The sequence below is a fragment of the Caretta caretta genome, chromosome 16, assembly GCF_965140235.1.
Source record: "Caretta caretta isolate rCarCar2 chromosome 16, rCarCar1.hap1, whole genome shotgun sequence".
Taxonomy (NCBI): Eukaryota; Metazoa; Chordata; order Testudines; family Cheloniidae; genus Caretta; species Caretta caretta.
In genome coordinates, this window is record NC_134221.1 from 17272609 (window position 1) to 17291258 (window position 18650).

An 18650-nucleotide genomic window follows, 5' to 3' on the forward strand; every position below is an offset into this window, starting at 1 on the left:
CAGCGTCACGCAGAGTTACCACTGGAGGGTTTTTCTGAGAGAAGCAGCAGATCCAACCCACGGCAAATCTTATCCAAACGCTGTAGCCTCAACAAGTGTCTTTCTGCTGGGCTCCGGTGAGAAGGATTGGTGCACAAGAACTGATGGCAAGACTTGGCGTCCCTTTCTGCTTTTTCCAGAGCTGAAACTCTTTCTTCACTCAGATCAGTTTGCAGAGGGATAAGACAGGATCAGAAACCGGGGGGCCATTATGCCGTGACATTTCACTAAGAAAGCGCCAGGATCTTCTCTGTTAATTACAGCCTGGGGGCGGAACACCATCAGCCGAGTAGATGATGTTCTATCACAGTACAGAGTGCACATTTCACAGCCCGTAATCTCCATAATCTCTTCCACCACCCCACCTCGGCACTAGAGAGTTAAAAAAACTACACACACCCAGTCCCACTCAGACACACACACACTTGCTCACACCCCCCGCTACCAATAGCTTCGTTTTTTGTAATGGCCATCCAGTTAGAATAGATGCTATCTCCCAAACTCCCAAGGGCATTCTCAAAAGAATTCCCAGGCCTGTCCTTCTGGTCTCTTTATCATTTGCTGGCCCAAACAATGGGGCATGCAGAACCAACTATGCTAACCACAGCTCCGAGCACATCCAAACGGCACACAACTTTCCACTTGGGGAGAGGCCTGGAGAAGGATCGACAGAGGCTAGTCACCCAGCTTTATACATCGGAAGGGGCTCACATACCATGAACACATGGACCTGAATGGAATAAAATGGAACTGCGTCGTGCATGAAAGAAAAATTAGAGGGCCCCCAAATGCCCTAGGTTCTGTCCAGATCCGCTGGGCATTTCCTGGGCAAATTCATGTCAGTGGGAAATGCTGGTTGACTCCCGTCTAATCTCAGGGAGACCGTCTCTGCTCTCCCTTCAGGCTATGAGCTTACCTGAAGACATGGCAGGGCTTCCCCCAAAATCATTCCTCGAACAGATCTCATCATGCTGTAGAGGGGACACTCATGCCAGTCAGCACCAAGACTTGCTAGAAGAGCTTTTTTTTGGAACCCAGGGGACACAACTAGGTTCTGGGCTCAATGTCTCTAATTCATAAAGGGCTCAGTTATGAGCCTGGTTTTGGGACTGCACAGGGGAATGAGGGAAAGCAAGGAACCCTCTTACTGCTGGGGGGAGGGATAGCTCAGTGGTTTGAGCATTGGCCTGCTAACCCCAGGGTTGTGAGTTCAATCCTTGAGGGGGCCATTTGGGATCTGGGGCAAAAATTGGGGATTGGTCCTGCTTTGAGCAGGGGGTTGGACTAGATGACCTCTTGAGGTCCCTTCCAACCCTGATATTCTATGATTCTATGAGATACTCCCACATTGCCGGTCCCTGCACAGGATTCTCCCGCTCACATGGGCAGGGATGGGGAGTGGGGGGAGCTTTGGCTCCTACCCTGTCCCCTTCCCGCATGCAGGCCCGTGCAGCTTTTCCAGCTGGCATTGGGAAGCAAGCTGCTCAGCAATAGGGCAATCACAGCTTACATCTCCTATAGAGCTAGTGGGGAGCCAGGCACTTGTTTGTGTCTCAGAGTCACAGGCTGGTTTCTGCCCTGCTCTTGGGGCAGTGAAGCTACAAGCTAGTCCTCATTCGGGCTGGATCGTCGGGCAACAGTTCAGCCCAAAACCATGATAACAGTTCTGCAACTTTAGCACAGAGTGTCCTAGTTCAGCACCAGGGTGGGGCTGGAAAAGGCAGAGGAGAGAAAGACTTCCCACCCCTAGGTCTGAACTGAGTCTCTCCAAAATCTGCCTCCCACACATACTCCCACCTTCCAAAGGCATTCCCATTTGATTCCCTCCTCCTCTTAGTGAGCTGTCGGTCCCTGGGCTGGTGACCTTTCCAGACAACCAGGCATGTATCTGGAGACCATTTAGTCCAGTCTCTTGCTGCTGGTACAACTGCCTATGGAGAGAGGGGAGTATAATAGGATTGTAAAAATAATAACAAGACTAGTACAAGGAATGAGTGCAGTTAGCCAGCAAATGGAAGAACTGAGCTGCTGTCCTGATGCTTAGTGCACTGAAGTTTAATTTTTCATGTCTGACATTTTCCCACATGCGACTCTTACTCCCGCTGCAATTTGCAACGCGGTGTCACGGCGTGTCCTCTTGCCTCGCCAGGTCGCCATGACTCCTCGGGGATTCGCCTCTATTACACAGCCACGCTGAGACGCTATGATGCTGGCATTATGGAGCTGGGCCTGGTCTACACGCCGGTGATGGCTATCCCACCTGGGGAAGCTGGTTTCCTCCTGAAAGGGTACTGCACAGATAAATGCACCCAAGTGGTGAGTACGATAGGGCCTGGCAGAGGTGCACACAAGCTCTTCCAACTCAGCAGCACGAGGAATGTCTATGCCAAGAGAGGCCCGAGTGCTTGTGTTTACTTGGATGAGATGACTGAGCTTTAGAGAGGAACTGGCCAGTAAGTAGCTTCTTCTCTTTAGCATCTGGGCAATGTACCTCAGGCGGCAGGTGACCAGGATTCATCACTGAATTTGGTCCGCTGGTCAGATCATTTGCTTCCCCGGCGTGGCCCAGGTACTGATGGAGTGGGTAGCTATGGCCCAGGAGTGTGTCCAGGGTACCCCCAGGTCATGCACTGCCCTGCAGTTCTTGGAAGAAAGCGAATCAGGAACGAAAGAAACGTTGCAGCGACTCACTGTCTTTTATGCTGGAATGAGGCGTCCCTCCAACCCCCGCAACGGCGTTTATAAAGTGGCTTTGCAACGCTCATGAACGTCTCTTTCCCACCCCACTGTCAATCTCCCATTCAGATAGAGGGGCAAGAGGACGTTGAAGCGATTTGCCCAACGCCACAGAGTCGATGGCAGGACAGGGACTGGAACTCAGGCCTTCCAGGCCCAGCTCACACTTAGACTGGACGGTTGTTAATATGAAAATGATGCAAGCCGTGGTGTAGCAAAAAGTGCCCACAGGGCTCCAAACACGTCCATGCATCTTCTTTAATCTAGAATTGGCAGGGGACTGACAAGCAGTAACATGATGGGGGAAGGGGTCCTTGTGCCCGTAGCTGAGGGCTGGGTAGGTTGACACCAAAGTTCCCATGGCAATAGGGTGTACCACAGGTGTCCTTGCACAGCATTGCCCCTCATGGTGAAGCAGCTGTGTGTGTGAGGTATTGCTGATCTCACGTCCTTAAAGTCACTGCACTATCAGCATCCAGTTCGTTGCCTGATAAAACGCTTGTGGGTACAACAGGAACCCCACATTTCAGCCTGTTCTGTGTGAGCACTGTGGAGTTCCGTTATAAGAAATGCTGTTTAAAACAAAGACCAAGGAGTGTTCTCCAGATGTTCAGAAAATGGCGACAGCCCATTCAAAGTCAATCCTTCTTGACGGCCATCTGCTCAATCTACCTGGTCTAAGAACCATTCCCTGTCTCAGAAAGCTTATTACTGGAGTTTCAACTCTTAAAAGGTGTAATTTTTCTCTAAGACAACTTCCATTTTCAAGCCAAATGAATTCTGTACACTGGGCAGATGGGCACCATGCAATTATACAAATCACCTGCCAATTTATCGAATGGGGTTTATGTTTCTCCCATTTAAAGGGCCATCACCAAATTTAATTTAACATTTAGTTACAGTGGCACCTCTGATGTGCTACATTTCAGGAGGGGCAGGTCCCTGCCCACAAGAGATCACCGTCAAAGACCGGACAGAGAGGTAGAAAGAAGTTAGGGGAAACAGGGATTTTTAATTTGAATGTGATGGGGACTATGGTCTGGATTTGGAATCGCTCTCTACTATGTTTTCTCAATTTCCACTGTGACTTCAAGGAGGTTTTAAACAATATTTTTAGAGGCCCTACGCAAAACCAATAGTTGGTGCTGTGCGCTAACAAACATAAGGAAGTCCACAGTGCCCGGCCAGGGCAGCTTCTGCCGTATTAGAAGGTGGTGGGCGGTAAATCATGGCTGGACAGACTGAAATGCGGGTCCCCAAACGAACGTTTATTTTCAAGCTTCTAAGAGATTATACAAACAAAACTCCATTTAAAATCACTTGACACTGTCCCTTTAAGTGCCTGCCACGCCCCTCCCACGGAAGCCATGCTCAGTTCCTCAAGGGAACTGATGAGAGCTCTTTGGGAAAGAGGGAGTGATGTGGGTTGATTTAGTCATTTGCAATTATTCGGCCCGTACAAGCCTGGATATTCCCGCGGGATTGTTTTTCCAGGCTCTGCCCCCGGCTGGGATCCACATCTTTGCCTCCCAGCTCCACACTCACCTGACGGGAAGAAAGGTGGCGACGATTTTGTCCCGAGAAGGGAGAGAAAGGGAAGTTGTGAATGCGGACAATCACTACAGCCCTCACTTCCAGGTACTCTCCTTTCCCCATTGCCCGCAGCATCAGACCATCATGAAAACAACCCTGCTATCGTTCAGTGGTCGGTCTTATCTCCCGCACACAAGGGTGCAAAGCGGATTCAGTGCTGCTCCTGACTAGACTCATCAACGCGTAACAGGAAAGATGGGGTAGCAAAGGGGGAACTGGTTGCATCTAACTCCAACGTTATTGTTTTTCTTCTTTTAGGAGATCCGCATGTTAAAGAAAGTGGTTTCTGTCTTCCCGGTGAGTGACAACAGAAGCAACAGCAGCAGCTCCCCAGGATCGGAGATGCTTTGCTTAAACAGCAGCACCTGCGGGAAGTTCTTTGGCCTGTGTTATATGGGCAGTCAGTCTACATGATCGTAATGGTCTCTTCTGGCCTTTAAAACCAGATTCCCTTACATTATTTTATCCTACTGGCTATGATAATAAGTGAAGCCAGTAATCCTTGACAGACAGACTTTCTCACAGGTCTCAGTTCCTTAGCATCTAAGCGCTTGCTAGGTAAATCAGCTCTGCATGGTGAGGTTCGATATTGGCTGAGTGGGCAACGTTCACTTTGCATGCGCCATAGGCGCTCGGTTAGAGGTCGCCATGGAGCGGATGGTGCTAAATTAGCCCATCTCCCTCAACGACCCAGCCGTCATTACCGTCCACAAGTCTCCACCCCGGAAGACTCTCCGCCTCCAGCTACGAGCCAGCCTCTGCATGGAGTGCTCCAACCCTGGCAGCAGCTTCCCATACAAATGTAACAGGAAAGAAATAGTCAGCATGATTACTAAATATAAGCAATCGGAACCCATTTGTCCAACAGCTATTCCAGGGATCGTGCAATCACATTATCATCAGCAGCAGGAATAGACAAAGGTGGCAGAACACACTTTTGTGGCAGAAAAATTCACAAATGCCCCTGCAAAATTTCATGTCTGTAGAAATGTTCTGACCAGCTTCATTAATAACTCCAAAGGAGTTAACCCTTTCTGACTGAACGCCAGGGAAGTCAATGGGAGTTAGGCACCTAACCTGCTTAGGCACTTCTGTCAATGCCACTAGCCACCTATCTGCAGCTTTAGGTGCTTCAAATGCCTTCAGAATCTGGCTTGGAGTTCCTTAGAAAGTAGGGAGGTGGAGGGAAATCTCGCAGGGCAATGACTTGAACCCATCCCTTCAGAGAATGTATGTTCATCACAGTTACTAACACTCAGGGCAGCATGTTGAAGGGAAGCAGATTGCCTGACATGTCATCGAAGCTGCTGCGGGGGTGGAATCTGGGAGAGGTCTCTCACGGCACCATTCGTGGTTCTGCACATAAGAAATAAGGTTTCAGATGTAACGCTGTAGCAATTTGTGCTTAAACACCCAGGGCGATGTTCTCACAACAACCTGCATGTACAACACAGAGGACAGGAACCAAGCAACTGTGGTAAGTGTGCGTGCGAGCACATGAATGTTTGTATGTGTACGAGACAGGGAGACACAGGTGGAAGGTTGCAATTGACAATAGGGCACACTTAAACGCTGGGTCAATGGGATTACTTGAGTGCTGCAGGTTAGACACATGTTTAAATACCTTGCTGAATCGGGGCCTTCATTCATTTCCCTGAGGAATAGTGGTCAAGGAATGTGTGCACTAGCCATTCGCTCCTTGCGATCAGTCTCCTTACGTGATGAGTGAAAAGGAAAGTGAGCCATTCTAATTCCCATTACAAGCCACTATCTCAGTTACTGATTGTTATTAAAGAAGGTCTCATTGTGTTCTAATATCTGCAGCAAGAGAGAGAAGGTCAGCTACGCAAGCTAAGGGGACAGAGCTAAATATTGCTGAGGGATTGCAGGAAGTCTGCATATTATAATACACCACACAGTCTAGCACGGTTATCAGTCCCTGCTAAAGAGGGGTGAAAATCCAGATTAACAGAGGGTGCTACAGATTAGAAAGCTCTGTGTGTGGATGTGTTGACCTTTGGTTTAGAGGTTCACATCTCTGGGTAAAATCACAACGGTTTAGTGCAGTTAATGTTGATCAGGTTTTTGTGGCATCGATACGTACATCAGGGTTGAGTGGGAATCTGTTTGCCCATCCCATGAGAATTTTTGATGGTTTGAAAAATTATCTGGTCCCAAATTGGGAGGAAAAAATCAAAATCCGAAATTTTCATTTTTATTTTGCCCAAAATTTTTTGCCCATTCAAAAAATATAAATTAAGTAAAGTTTCTAAATGAAAAGTCATTTCAGACTGAAGAACCAAAACTTCTTGTTTCAGAAATGTTGAAATGGGACATTTTGAAAATTTAAATGTCCTCCTCAACAGTTTGAGTTGGGAAATTTGTTGAAACCAATCCTTTCGTGTGAACAGTTTTGGTTTTACCAAATCAGCCTTTTTCAGTGAAAAAAATGTTTCCTGGAAAATTTCCCAGCCAACTCGGTCGCTGTGATTTCCTACCTGAAACCCAGTAACTGTCACGGCAGCGTTAGGGAGCGGATAATGCACACAATACAGGAACAAATAGCGCCTGCTTATTTTTGACGGGGGAGGGTGCATTGAAATCTGCACCCACACTTGTTTCCCGTCTTCTTGCAGGGTGGGTTTAGCATCACGGACGAGATGTGTGTCAACTACGTGCACTATTATCCCCAGACGCAGCTGGAGCTATGCAAGAGTGCTGTGGATTTAGGCTACCTGCAAAGATATTTTAATCTCGTGAACAGGTACGGAGTCCCCACATGGCTCAGGCTGGGCCTGAGCATGTTGCAAGTGGATGGTGATTAACAACAAGCTGTTTGCTAATAAAACTAAAAATAGGTAATGCCGTGGTTTAAAACATCTGTTCTGCAGGAGCAGTGCTGGGTGCATGCAGGCTCAGGGGGAGCGGAGGAATGATTCATACTTGGGTGCTTTAGCAAAAGCCCCAAACCGGCTGTTTTTAAAAGAAAGGTTTGGAGAGAGATCACTGGGAAGGGGACATCTTTTTGGTGAGGGGCTTCTTGCAAGACACAGTGCATGGGGGTAACATGGGAGACATTGTTTGCAAACGTGGTCTTGGGCCCTTCGCTTTCCAGTGGCCAATTTACAGGGGGAACTTAACAATCCAGAGTACACACAGCAGCAAATGGTAAAACCCCAATGAAGTTATAGAGGCTCAAATCGGGCTGATCACAATGGTCCCTTATAATCTATGAATCCATAGACTGCTGAAGGTCACTCTCATTACTTCTGGCCACACATCCAGGTGCTTAGATAACCCTCAACACCGTAAGATCCAAGCTTTGATCATGGGCCCAATATACACGAATAAAGACAGTCCCTGGCCAACATTTTTATGGCTGATTTAGAACAATGCTTCCTCAGCTCTCGTCCCCTAACGCCCCTACTCTACTTGCGCTATATTGATGACATCTTCATCATCTGGACCCATGGAAAAGAAGCCCTTGAGGAATTCTACCATGATTTCAACAATTTCCATCCCACCATCAACCTCAGCCTGGTCCAGTCCACACAAGAGATCCACTTCCTGGACACTACAGTGCTAATGAACGATGGTCACATAAACACCACCCTATATCGGAAACCTACTGACCGCTATTCCTACCTACATGCCTCCAGCTTTCACCCTGACCACACCACACGATCCATCGTCTACAGCCAAGCTCTGCGATACAACCGCATTTGCTCCAACCCCTCAGACAGAGACAGACACCTACAAGATCTCTATCAAGCATTCTTACAACTACAATACCCACCTGCGGAAGTGAAGAAACAGATTGATAGAGCCAGAAGAGTTCCCAGAAGGCCTAACAAAGAAAATAACAGAACGCCACTAGCCATCACCTTCAGTCCCCAACTAAAACCTCTCCAAAGCATTATTAAGGATCTACAACCTATCCTGAAGGATGACCCAACACTCTCACAAATCTTGGGAGACAGGCCAGTCCTTGCCTACAGACAGCCCCCCAACCTGAAGCAAATACTCACCAGCAACCACATACCACACAACAGAACCACTAACCTAGGAACCTATCCTTGCAACAAAGCCCGTTGCCAACTGTGCCCACATATCTATTCATGGGACACCATCACAGGGCTTAATAACATCAGCCACACTATCAGAGGCTCGTTCACCTGCACATCCACCAATGTGATATATGCCATCACGTGCCAGCAATGCCCCTCTGCCATGTACATTGGTCAAACTGGACAGTCTCTACATAAAAGAGTAAATGGACACAAATCAGATGTCAAGAATTATAACATTCATAAACCAGTTGGAGAACACTTCAATCTCTCTGGTCACACGATTACAGACATGAAAGTCGCTATTTTACAACAAAAAAACTTCAAATCCAGACTCCAGCGAGAAACTGCTGAATTGGAATTCATTTGCAAATTGGATACAATTAACTTAGGCTTGAATAGAGACTGGGAGTGGCTTAGTCATTATGCAAGGTAGCCTATTTCCCCTTGTTTTTTCCTACCCCCTCCCCCCCACCAGACGTTCTTGTTAAACCCTGGATTTGTGCTGGAAATGGCCCACCTTGATTATCATACACAATGTAAGGAGAGTGGTCACTTTAGATAAGCTATTACCAGCAGGAGAGTGAGTTTGTGTGTGGCGGGGGGGGGTGTGAGAAAACCTGGATTTGTGCTGGAAATGGCCCAACTTGATCATCATACACATTGTAAGGAGAGTGATCACTTTAGATAAGCTATTACCAGCAGGAGAGTGGGGTGGGAGGAGGTATTTTTTCATGCTTTGTGTGTATATAATAAGATCTTCTAAACTTTCCAAAGTATGCATCCGATGAAGTGAGCTGTAGCTCACGAAAGCTTACGCTCAAATAAATTGGTTAGTCTCTAAGGTGCCACAAGTACTCCTTTTCTTTTTGCAAATACAGACTAACATGGCTGTTACTCTGAAACCTGTCTAAGAGGAGACTGTGATTGTATAAGGTATTGAGTGTGTCCTGGGCTGTGCAGTCACAGTTTTCAGTGAATTAAGGATGCTCAGCACCTTTCAGGATCAGGCCCTAGTCAAGGAAGAATTAACCCCGTCCAGCATGGAAGAGGAGTCAGTCCAGCTCTGCTCTGTTGCACTCTCTCTCTGGTATTTCTCCCACATTAGGTTTAACGATGAGGAGATCTGCGTGTGCCCACAGGCCTCCATCAGGCAGCAGTTGTCTTCCGTCCCTTGGAATGCGTTCAACAGAGACGTTCTGAAATCTCTCTATGACTTTGCTCCGATCTCTATGCACTGCAATAAATCCTCAGCGGTTCGTTTCCCGGTATGTATGTGTCCCTCCAAACAATCCATCTGAGAGCATCACTGAGCGGTGACCATGCTGAAACAGGCCCTTTGGGCTCAGCAGGGCTACTCCCTGTGCGGATGCAGAGTTGGAGGGGCCAAGGTTGGTGACAACAAAAAGTTTGGTGCCGCCTGCCTAGCATTGCAGCTAAAGGGGTGGGAGGTGGAGTTCATTCTCTCTCAGGCCTCATCAGGTTCCTTACTGAGGTCCAGTCAGTGACGCACGTGTAAAGCTATTGAAGACAGGGGGCTTTCCACAGATTCACTGTTTGGCATATGGAACCTTTCTTACTGGTGTTGATCCATGAGATGTAAAGAACTCCGCTTGACTCTAGGGCTGAAATCAATGTGAGTTAGGCACCTACGCGCTTTTGAAAATCCCAAGCGGGACTTATCTTTAGGCACCTAAATCGCTTTAAAAATTGGGCCCTAGAAGTTGCTGTGTTAGAATTTAGAATGCTACAGTGATGGGCGCAGTACAAACACCTAGTAAATTAGTTTAGTCTTATCTGCATAAGTCCATTTCTAGAGTTACTTCGCAGAAGTCACCTTTAAACTAGAAATTCCTCCAGAAAGAAGGGAAAATAAAGGGCTATTTTCAGAACTTTGGAATATTGTATTGGCTGTCAATAGAACTAACCCATTGACCACAAAGTCAGTGAGATCATAGGACAGGAGGTGGTGTGGCCTAGGGAATACCACGCTGCACTGGGACTCAGGAGACCGGGGTTCCAGCCCTAGCTCTGCTGCTGGGTGACTTTGGGCAGTCACGTCCCTGCTCTGTGCCTCAGTTTCCCCACCTGTGAAATGATAATGTACTTTTGAGCTCTTTGAATGCAAAACACCATATTAAGGGATGTTGATGATGATGCAGATTGAGCACAGTTTTCGGTCTCTCATCACCGTCACTTCCCAGTGCCATTTCTGGTCAGGACAATAGAATTGTCAATGACACCTGAAATTATTTTTGGAGAAGGTATAAACCAAAGTAGTGGGGAGAAACAGAAAACAGATTTAAAAGGAGGAGCGTCAGCTCCCTATAAGATTATTTTAACCAAGTCTCCTTTGGAGCTGGCAGAGTCCTGTTAAACTCACTGGGCCGAATTCTGCTCTCAGGATGAATTTCTCCCCTGTGCAGAGCACCAGAGCAAAGACCAGTTATGTCCCAGTTAAACCCTAATCTGAGGATTTAAGTGGTGCACAGAGCTTGTGCTAGGTGTTTGCATGGGGTGATTTTCACTCGCAGTTATTTTCCTTGAAGCCCCTGGACTGAAAGGAGTTATAGGAGGGCAACTGAGAAGAGAATTTGAAATTAGTGTGGAGCTGGCATTAACCCAAAGTAGGCAATCTGGAGTCTAAACGTAAATGAGAAAAGAAAAAGACCCAGAACTTCCCCCTCCTTCTCTGTTTGTTTTTTTAACCGAGTGGGATTTTAAGACATCTCAGTTATTCCACAGAATTCCTGTCAAGAGAACACTAGCTTTTAATTAGCTGCTTGCCTTTCTGCAGTTCAGTGATCCCAAGTCCGTCCGGATTTTCCAGAAAAACTCTGCTTTTAACTATTTAGTAACATTAAAATCCGTCTCCTGCACAGAAGGTAGTTGGAGGTAACGTCTGTCTGAGTGTTGCAGTAGTGAAGGAGAGAGCACTTTCCTCTGGCATCCACCTTCTACAAGAGCTTGTGGAGTATTTAATTTATAAACACCCCCCCCCAAAAGAACTATTCTTATGGTCTAGACATCCTTGATGTAGCTTAAAACACAACAAATAGAGGGCGTTACCTACAACTTTGAGGTACGGAAGCTAGAGCTGTGCGAAATTATTTTTGACAAACCATTTTTTTTTTTGCCCCAAAACACGTATTCACTTCAACAGAAACGTGGTGGGGATTGGTACTGAAATCACTGCCTTCTGCTGGCCAAAAGAAAAGAAAAATATCCCCAAATCTTTAGTTTCTACATTTTCTAAACAAAACATTTGATGCATGACTTGTTGTGTCAACTTCTAAACCCATTTTATCTTTTTTTAAAAAGGTTAAAAACCTCAAAAATGAGACAAAACAAGTTTGTTGGACTGGAAGTTCATTGCGGTGGACTTTTCTGTTTAGCCAAACAATTTAAAACAATGATGATTTCAGGTCGACTTGAAATGAATTTTTTGTTGATTTTTTGATTTTCGTGGCCACTGACCCAGAAAAACTCGGTTATTTGCACAGCTCTAATAGTGGTGGAAGCGAGCAGGGGCCCAGAATTGGAAGCACAGATGCTACTGCAGGACCAGGAGGTACAGTCACAGATCTCGGCTGGGTCCCGGGCGGGAATAGCAGGGGATGCTGCAGGACCAGGAGGTACAGTCACAGATCTCGGCTGGGTCCCGGGCGGGAATAGCAGGGGATGCTGCAGGACCAGGAGGTACAGTCACAGATCTCGGCTGGGTCCCGGGCGGGAATAGCAGGGGATGCTGCAGGACAGGAGGTACAGTCACAGATCTCTGCTGGGTCCCGGCCGGGAATAGCAGAGGATGCTGCAGGACCAGGAGGTACAGTCACAGATCTCTGCTGGGTCCCGGGCGGGAATAGCAGGGGATGCTGCAGGACCAGGAGGTACAGTCACAGATCTCTGCTGGGTCCCGGGCGGGAATAGCAGGGGATGCTGCAGGACAGGAGGTACAGTCACAGATCTCTGCTGGGTCCTGGCCGGGAATAGCAGGGGGTGCTGCAGGACCAGGAGGTACAGTCACAGATCTCTGCTGGGTCCTGGGCGGGAATAGCAGGGGATGCTGCAGGACAGGAGGTACAGTCACAGATCTCTGCTGGGTTCCGGGCGGGAATAGCAGGGGATGCTGCAGGACAGGAGGTACAGTCACAGATCTCTGCTGGGTCCCGGCCAGGAATAGCAGGGGATGCTGCAGGACAGGAGGTACAGTCACAGATCTCTGCTGGGTCCCGGCCGGGAATAGCAGGGGATGCTGCAGGATCAGGAGGTACAGTCACAGATCTCTGCTGGGTCCCGGGCGGGAATAGCAGGGGATGCTGCAGGACCAGGAGGTACAGTCACAGATCTCTGCTGGGTCCCGGGCGGGAATAGCAGGGGATGCTGCAGGACCAGGAGGTGCAGTCACAGATCTCTGCTGGGTCCTGGCCGGGAATAGCAGGGGGTGCTGCAGGACCAGGAGGTACAGTCACAGATCTCTGCTGGGTCCCGGGCGGGAATAGCAGGGGATGCTGCAGGACAGGAGGTACAGTCACAGATCTCTGCTGGGTCCCGGGCGGGAATAGCAGGGGATGCTGCAGGACAGGAGGTATAGTCACAGATCTCTGCTGGGTCCCGGCCGGGAATAGCAGGGGATGCTGCAGGACAGGAGGTACAGTCACAGATCTCTGCTGGGTCCCGGCCGGGAATAGCAGGGGTGCTGCAGGCTGGGAGTTATATATTCACAGCTCTGTGCTGGGTCCTAGCCGGGAATAACACCACTGAGGCCCCGGAGCTAGTTGCGTTGGCAGAGCTAGGTGTTGGGACGGGTACACGACTAGTCAGGGCTGTTGCAGCCCCTCACTGTGGTGGGTGCCCAAATCACACAACACTTGACACTGTGTGAGATGCTGGGCTGCATTTCAGGAAGAGCCCATTTTCCTGCTTTCCTATTGGTTTGCCATTCCAATGCAGTCGCCCTCCCCCGGCTATTTAAAGCCTCCAGAGGAGATGGATCTCCATTCCTCTTCCATTCCAGACTAGTCCTCTCCCTCTGCTCCCAGGCAGCCTGATTAGTCACGGCCATTAGGGACAAATGATGGGCAACCCTGGTCATTAACGTCACCCACTTATCCAAAGCAGGATGTGCAGCCCAGTGTAGGACCATCATCTCTCCCACCCCTTATCCCTACACTGAACTCACCTCCTCCGGGAGCAGGGACTGAGTCCACGTCCCAAAGTGCTACCCACTGTGATGGGTTGAGATGACTGAGGAGACCACAAAACCAGACCCACCACACCTCGCTTTGGATTTAAGTTAGGGTCCTATGGCAGAGGGGGGTATGTTAAAGCGGGGTAGGGTCAATGCTTCGTGTTGAAGAGCTACTGGAACTGCACAATGCTCCCTATGTTCTCATACGGCTTTTAACTCAGCACAGATTTATAGGAGGGCTACAGTGACAATGCGGAGGCATGGCGTGGAGAGGCCCTAGCACACACTCACCTGCACTCCTAACACCGCATGTCAAACAACGATAACGATCTAGCCTCCCCTTTGAAACTGTAACCCATGGAGACTGTGCTTAGCCTGCCCACCCCGTGGCTGATTAGCAGAAACAGGCCGTGCTCTCAATGCTCAGGAGCAGACTTCCCCAGTCCGGACGTGTTCAGCTCTATGGTTTGTGTTGGGCCTTTCTGGGTGGGACAAGCTGTCGGTCACAGTTTTACCGAACACCATGGACATTCACAGCAGAGGATGCCTTTGCATACACAGCAAGATCCAGCTCTCTGTTCCTTAGCAATCTCAGTGTGAATCTTTCTCTCTGTCTCATGTCAGGAATGCACCTGCCTAACAACTCTCGCCCTCATCTTATGATGGCATTTATACCGGTGCAATCCCTCAGGAGCCAATGTAATTACACCATGGGCAGCTGCTTAAAGCAGAAGCCAGCCTACAGATTTCATTTTAGTTAGTTACCATGCAGGCACCATAATGACCAACCTTCATTATCTCTGTCTTTACAGCAGACTGAATGCAATTTGCAATCACCGATGGTTTATACCTTCTTGTCACTCTTTAAGCTCTCTATCTAGCTCAGCTGTGCATTAGTGAATGTGTGGAAAGAACAAGCTCTCGGGGATCAATGTCTGTAATGCCATGGCTGCCTGTGCGGGCAGAGTGCGGGTGAAACCAGGTGACCATCATTTTCAGCGGGCAGTTACTCACAAATCAAGCTGTATTATACAATGGCCCAGAGGAAGCTCAGGAGTCAAATGCTGTGGAATCCAGAGCGGCAGGAAATCCAGCTCAGCTGGTATCCTGCCTTGCCTACCTCCTCACTAAAGAAATAGGGCCTGGCTTGGAGGATGTTCTAATCCCTCCCTCCAACCACTAGGCAGGGCATTCTAGTTACAAAGGAGAGTAAAATGCTTTAAAAAAAAGAAAGCACAGGCAGATTCTGAGCTGATGTAAAACCAGGTAGCTCCACTGACATAACAGAGGGAGGCTGATGGACACTCGCTGAGGAGCTGGTCCAAGGGCGGGCAATACATTGCTCCAGTGTGCTGTGCCTGAAGGGGAAAAATACAAGAGCCCTTTAAAAAAAAAAAAAAAAAAAGAGAGAGAGAGAGAAACAAATCACCATCTTAACTCCCCCCCCCCAGACTTCGGAACAGGTTGGTTCTTGATCCAGACCCATCTTTAACCTCCACCCCTATGTGTTCTTGTTATTATTTATTTGTGTTTTCACAGTATCTGGAGCTGTGCTAGGTGCTGTACAAACACAGAACAAAAAGACCCCAAGAGCTCACCTGCTAACATCTAACTCTCTCCGCAGGGCGAATGGGAGAAGCAGCCTCTGCCCAGGATCACCAGGGTGCTGCCGGAATCAGCCCCAAGCTGCCAGCCCGCCGTAGGACCTCCTCCCGCATCCCCTGCTCTCGTCAACCTAGGCAGGGTAAAGGCAGAATGAACGCCTGGCAGCCTGCCTCGATACTCGTTGTTGCCGGGAGGGGATGCTCCTCGGCACACAGGGTTGTTCGGGATTTGGTTCAGCTTTTGTATGCTGCCACGGATGCAGAGGGCACACGTCAGACTGGCTCCCCTTCCAGATGTACGGTCCATCACACAAAGAAAGGCCCTTTACTCAAGGCGGTCTGGACTCCGCTCATGAGCTACTTTCACACCCCTGGGATGGCAGTGAGTGGGTGGGACACAAAACACCTCTCCACACACATGCAGGCCCAGCTGCTGTGGATTGTCCCTGAATCTCTGGGATGGCGGGGAGGATGCAACACCCATATAGAAACCAAACAGACAAGAGCTTCTCCTACAGCACCACCAGAGTTGAGGGATTTGCAGATTACAGGGTTGGCTGCTGCTAGGCCACCACTGGGAAGAACTCGGCCCTGTATTATATACACCGAAGGGTCAGGAGACCCAGTTAGCCAGGTGCTGCCTAGTGGGCAGAGGGCAGGACCGGGAAAACATGAGTTCTAATTCCAGCTCTGATGCTGGCTCGCTGTGGGACCGCCACCTCTCTGCCTCAGTGTCCCCAAACACCAATAATCTACACCTTGACACCTCCTTGACAGGGGCTTGTTAGGGCTAATTCGTTAAAGTTCAGCACGTACTGTGAAGATGGCAAGTGCTATTATTAGTGGATTATTAGCAATGCCAGCGCTGAGTAATGCAGGCTGCCACCCCCGGAATAATAACGCTCAGGATTTCCATTGTGCTTTGCAGCCAGGCACTCCCTGCTCCCCTTCCCCCCCCTCCCCCCACCATGCTCCTACTGGCCAGTGCTAGGTTATCGCTAGGGAAATAGAGGCTCAGAGGGTGAGCGGCACTGGCCAGGGTCAGGCAGAGCATCAGCAGAATCAGAAGGCAACTCCTCCTGGCTCCTAGCCATGCATTCCCTCTTCCCCTTAGACTGGTGAATGACAAGCCCTCTTTTTCCAGAAGCCGATGGTGTAGGCACCACAGACTGAGAGATGCTGTCTTGTCACTGACAGCTCCTCTTGACATTTGCAGCACAGACCTGGGAATGTCTGGAATAGCCAGGGCCAGGCCCTGGCTGCCGCAGCTCCTCCCCCTCCCCCTCCGAGGGGCTCATTCATGTTGAGGGGACCAGATGCCAAGGGATGGGAACAAGCGATGCTTTTGAGCAAGGAGTTACAAGAGAGGGGGGCCTCTCTCTGTCTCTGGCCGGGGAGGGAGGACAAACCACTTAGCATGCAAAACGACTCTGTTAAATAAAGAAATATACATTGGCCCACACAGCTAAGCCAACAGCAGGACCCAGGGAGTGGACCAGAGCTTCAGCTGGGGTCAATCAGCATCAGTGGAATTTACGCCAGCTGGGGTTCTGGCCCAATGCATGCAAATAGCCAGAGGCGTCTGGATCCCGCCCAATCCCCAAAATGTCCTTTTTTGCTGTAGGAGCCTGAAGGAGAAATCCCCAGAGCAACAGAAAGGGGCCTGGGGTAGGGAAGAGGTGACTAACTCCTCCCCAGCCACAGCAGTCATGTCCGCACAGCCCACAGGTTTCTAAAGCCTGGTCTACACCTACAAATTAGCTCAACCGAGTGACATGGCTCAAGGCTGTGGAAAAACTCCATGCCCTGTGCGATGTAGTTAGGGCCACTTGGCCCCCACCATAGACACAGCTCGGTCGATGGAAAGATTCTTCCGCCCACCTTGCGACCTCCTCTTGGAGAGGTAGATTGACGCCATCGATGTCGGACGCCTCTACACTACGGTGCTACACGTGTGCAGCACCAGAGCCTCACCATTGGAGCGTAGACCCAGCCCCAGGAAACAAACAAAAATCCCAGGCCAGGTTGATCGCACTGAAGGACGCCTTCAGATCCAGTGTGGCAGGAGGGATGTTTATGGATGGGTCTGGGCCACCTTCAGTGGTGACAAATCAAACGGACCTGCCCGTCGCTTACCTTCAGGTCTCTTTATGACAGCGTAAAGGGACCTTAAAATATTCCCCCCTGCCTGCCCAGAGGCTTCCCTGGTGGCTTAGAGCTGGTAGGTCTCCCCCCGGCCCTCCCTGCACAGGAGAGAGGCCGGAGTGCACTGCCCTGTAGCTATTCTCTGTTTCCGAGCAGACACAAGCAGCAGCGTGTAAATTAGCACAGCCCTGAAGCTGCTCTAATTTACACTCGAGGCCAGACAGCCTCAGCACGGCCCCAGAATACAGGGAGCACAAAGGTGACTTAACGGCCCTTTTAACCTTACCCTACTCCGAGTGCAGCGAACCAGGCCTGAAGTATGTGTTTTAGCTGATTAGAGGTACTAATGTGCTGGATGCCTTCCAGTGCTTATATTCATTGGAGGGAAAACCACTGCATCACAGCCCCTCCCAAACACTGCTTTCCCCATACACTCCCTTCTCCATGTAACTCCCCACCCAGCTTTGGGCACTCTGTCGTGTTGCATCAAAGGAGGGGGAAGGGGGAGGGACTAACTTCCAGAACCAAGCACCCATCACTGAGAAGGCCCTGTGGCCACTCTCTCCTGTTCGAAATTAGGGGTTTTTGCAAAGGGCCGCTCCACGCAGTGCATCAGAAATGTGTCTAGTCACGAACTTGCAGGCTGGGACCTTGCTGCTTCCTTTCACAGTCTCACAACAGTGTGGGGAGCGGGTGGGAACTCCTACTACTGACACAGGTGGTAAGGGAGGGGAGGCGCATGGCTCCCACCCATAATACTCTTGAGTCACCCAGTTCACGCCATGACGCCCACTTTACGACAGGCAGGGGGCAGTTAGCTCAAGCACCTCCGCCGCCTGCTGGTTGCAATTGCTCGGGGCATTGCCCAGGGTTGTCTCCCAGGTGGTCAGAATAAAGTGCTCCCATTGAGGGATGGGGCGGGATAAACAGCAAAGGGCGTTCTGCATCCGCTGGAGCGTCAAAGGGGTCCATGCAGAGGACCCTGCACCCATCTGTAAACGAAGGGCAGGGCTGGGGCGATTGGTGGAGTGGATTGGAAAGTGGGTGCCCATGGCTGGAGAAAGGAGTGCTGCTTGGCCCAGTGGCACATGTGCCGAGGAGCGTCAGCTGAAAGTCAGGCGGGAGGGGAGAGGGGCAGAATGTAGCAGGAAGAACTGCAGGTAGGGGAGCATGGGCTGGATTCTGATCAGTTACTCCTGTGTAAATCCGAGGCAGCAAAAATGCACCTGATCGAGAACGACAAAGAGAATAAACGGTCGGAACTGCCAAGGCAAA

At 49.7% G+C, this 18650-nt stretch overlaps 1 protein-coding gene across 2 annotated transcripts in view; it reads left to right on the forward strand.

The window, feature by feature from the left end:
- The window catches only part of DBH (dopamine beta-hydroxylase), a 29915-nt gene extending 11265 nt beyond the window's left edge, over window positions 1–18650 (forward strand). For both annotated transcript variants that reach the window (XM_048823242.2, XM_048823244.2), the window contains exons 6-12: window positions 2189–2355; window positions 4270–4413; window positions 4627–4665; window positions 5786–5845; window positions 7005–7132; window positions 9544–9703; window positions 15251–18650. In XM_048823242.2, coding sequence (XP_048679199.2) covers window positions 2189–2355; window positions 4270–4413; window positions 4627–4665; window positions 5786–5845; window positions 7005–7132; window positions 9544–9703; window positions 15251–15385 — 833 coding nt within the window. In that variant the 3' untranslated portion in view covers window positions 15386–18650. The remainder of the gene's footprint in view (window positions 1–2188; window positions 2356–4269; window positions 4414–4626; window positions 4666–5785; window positions 5846–7004; window positions 7133–9543; window positions 9704–15250) is intronic.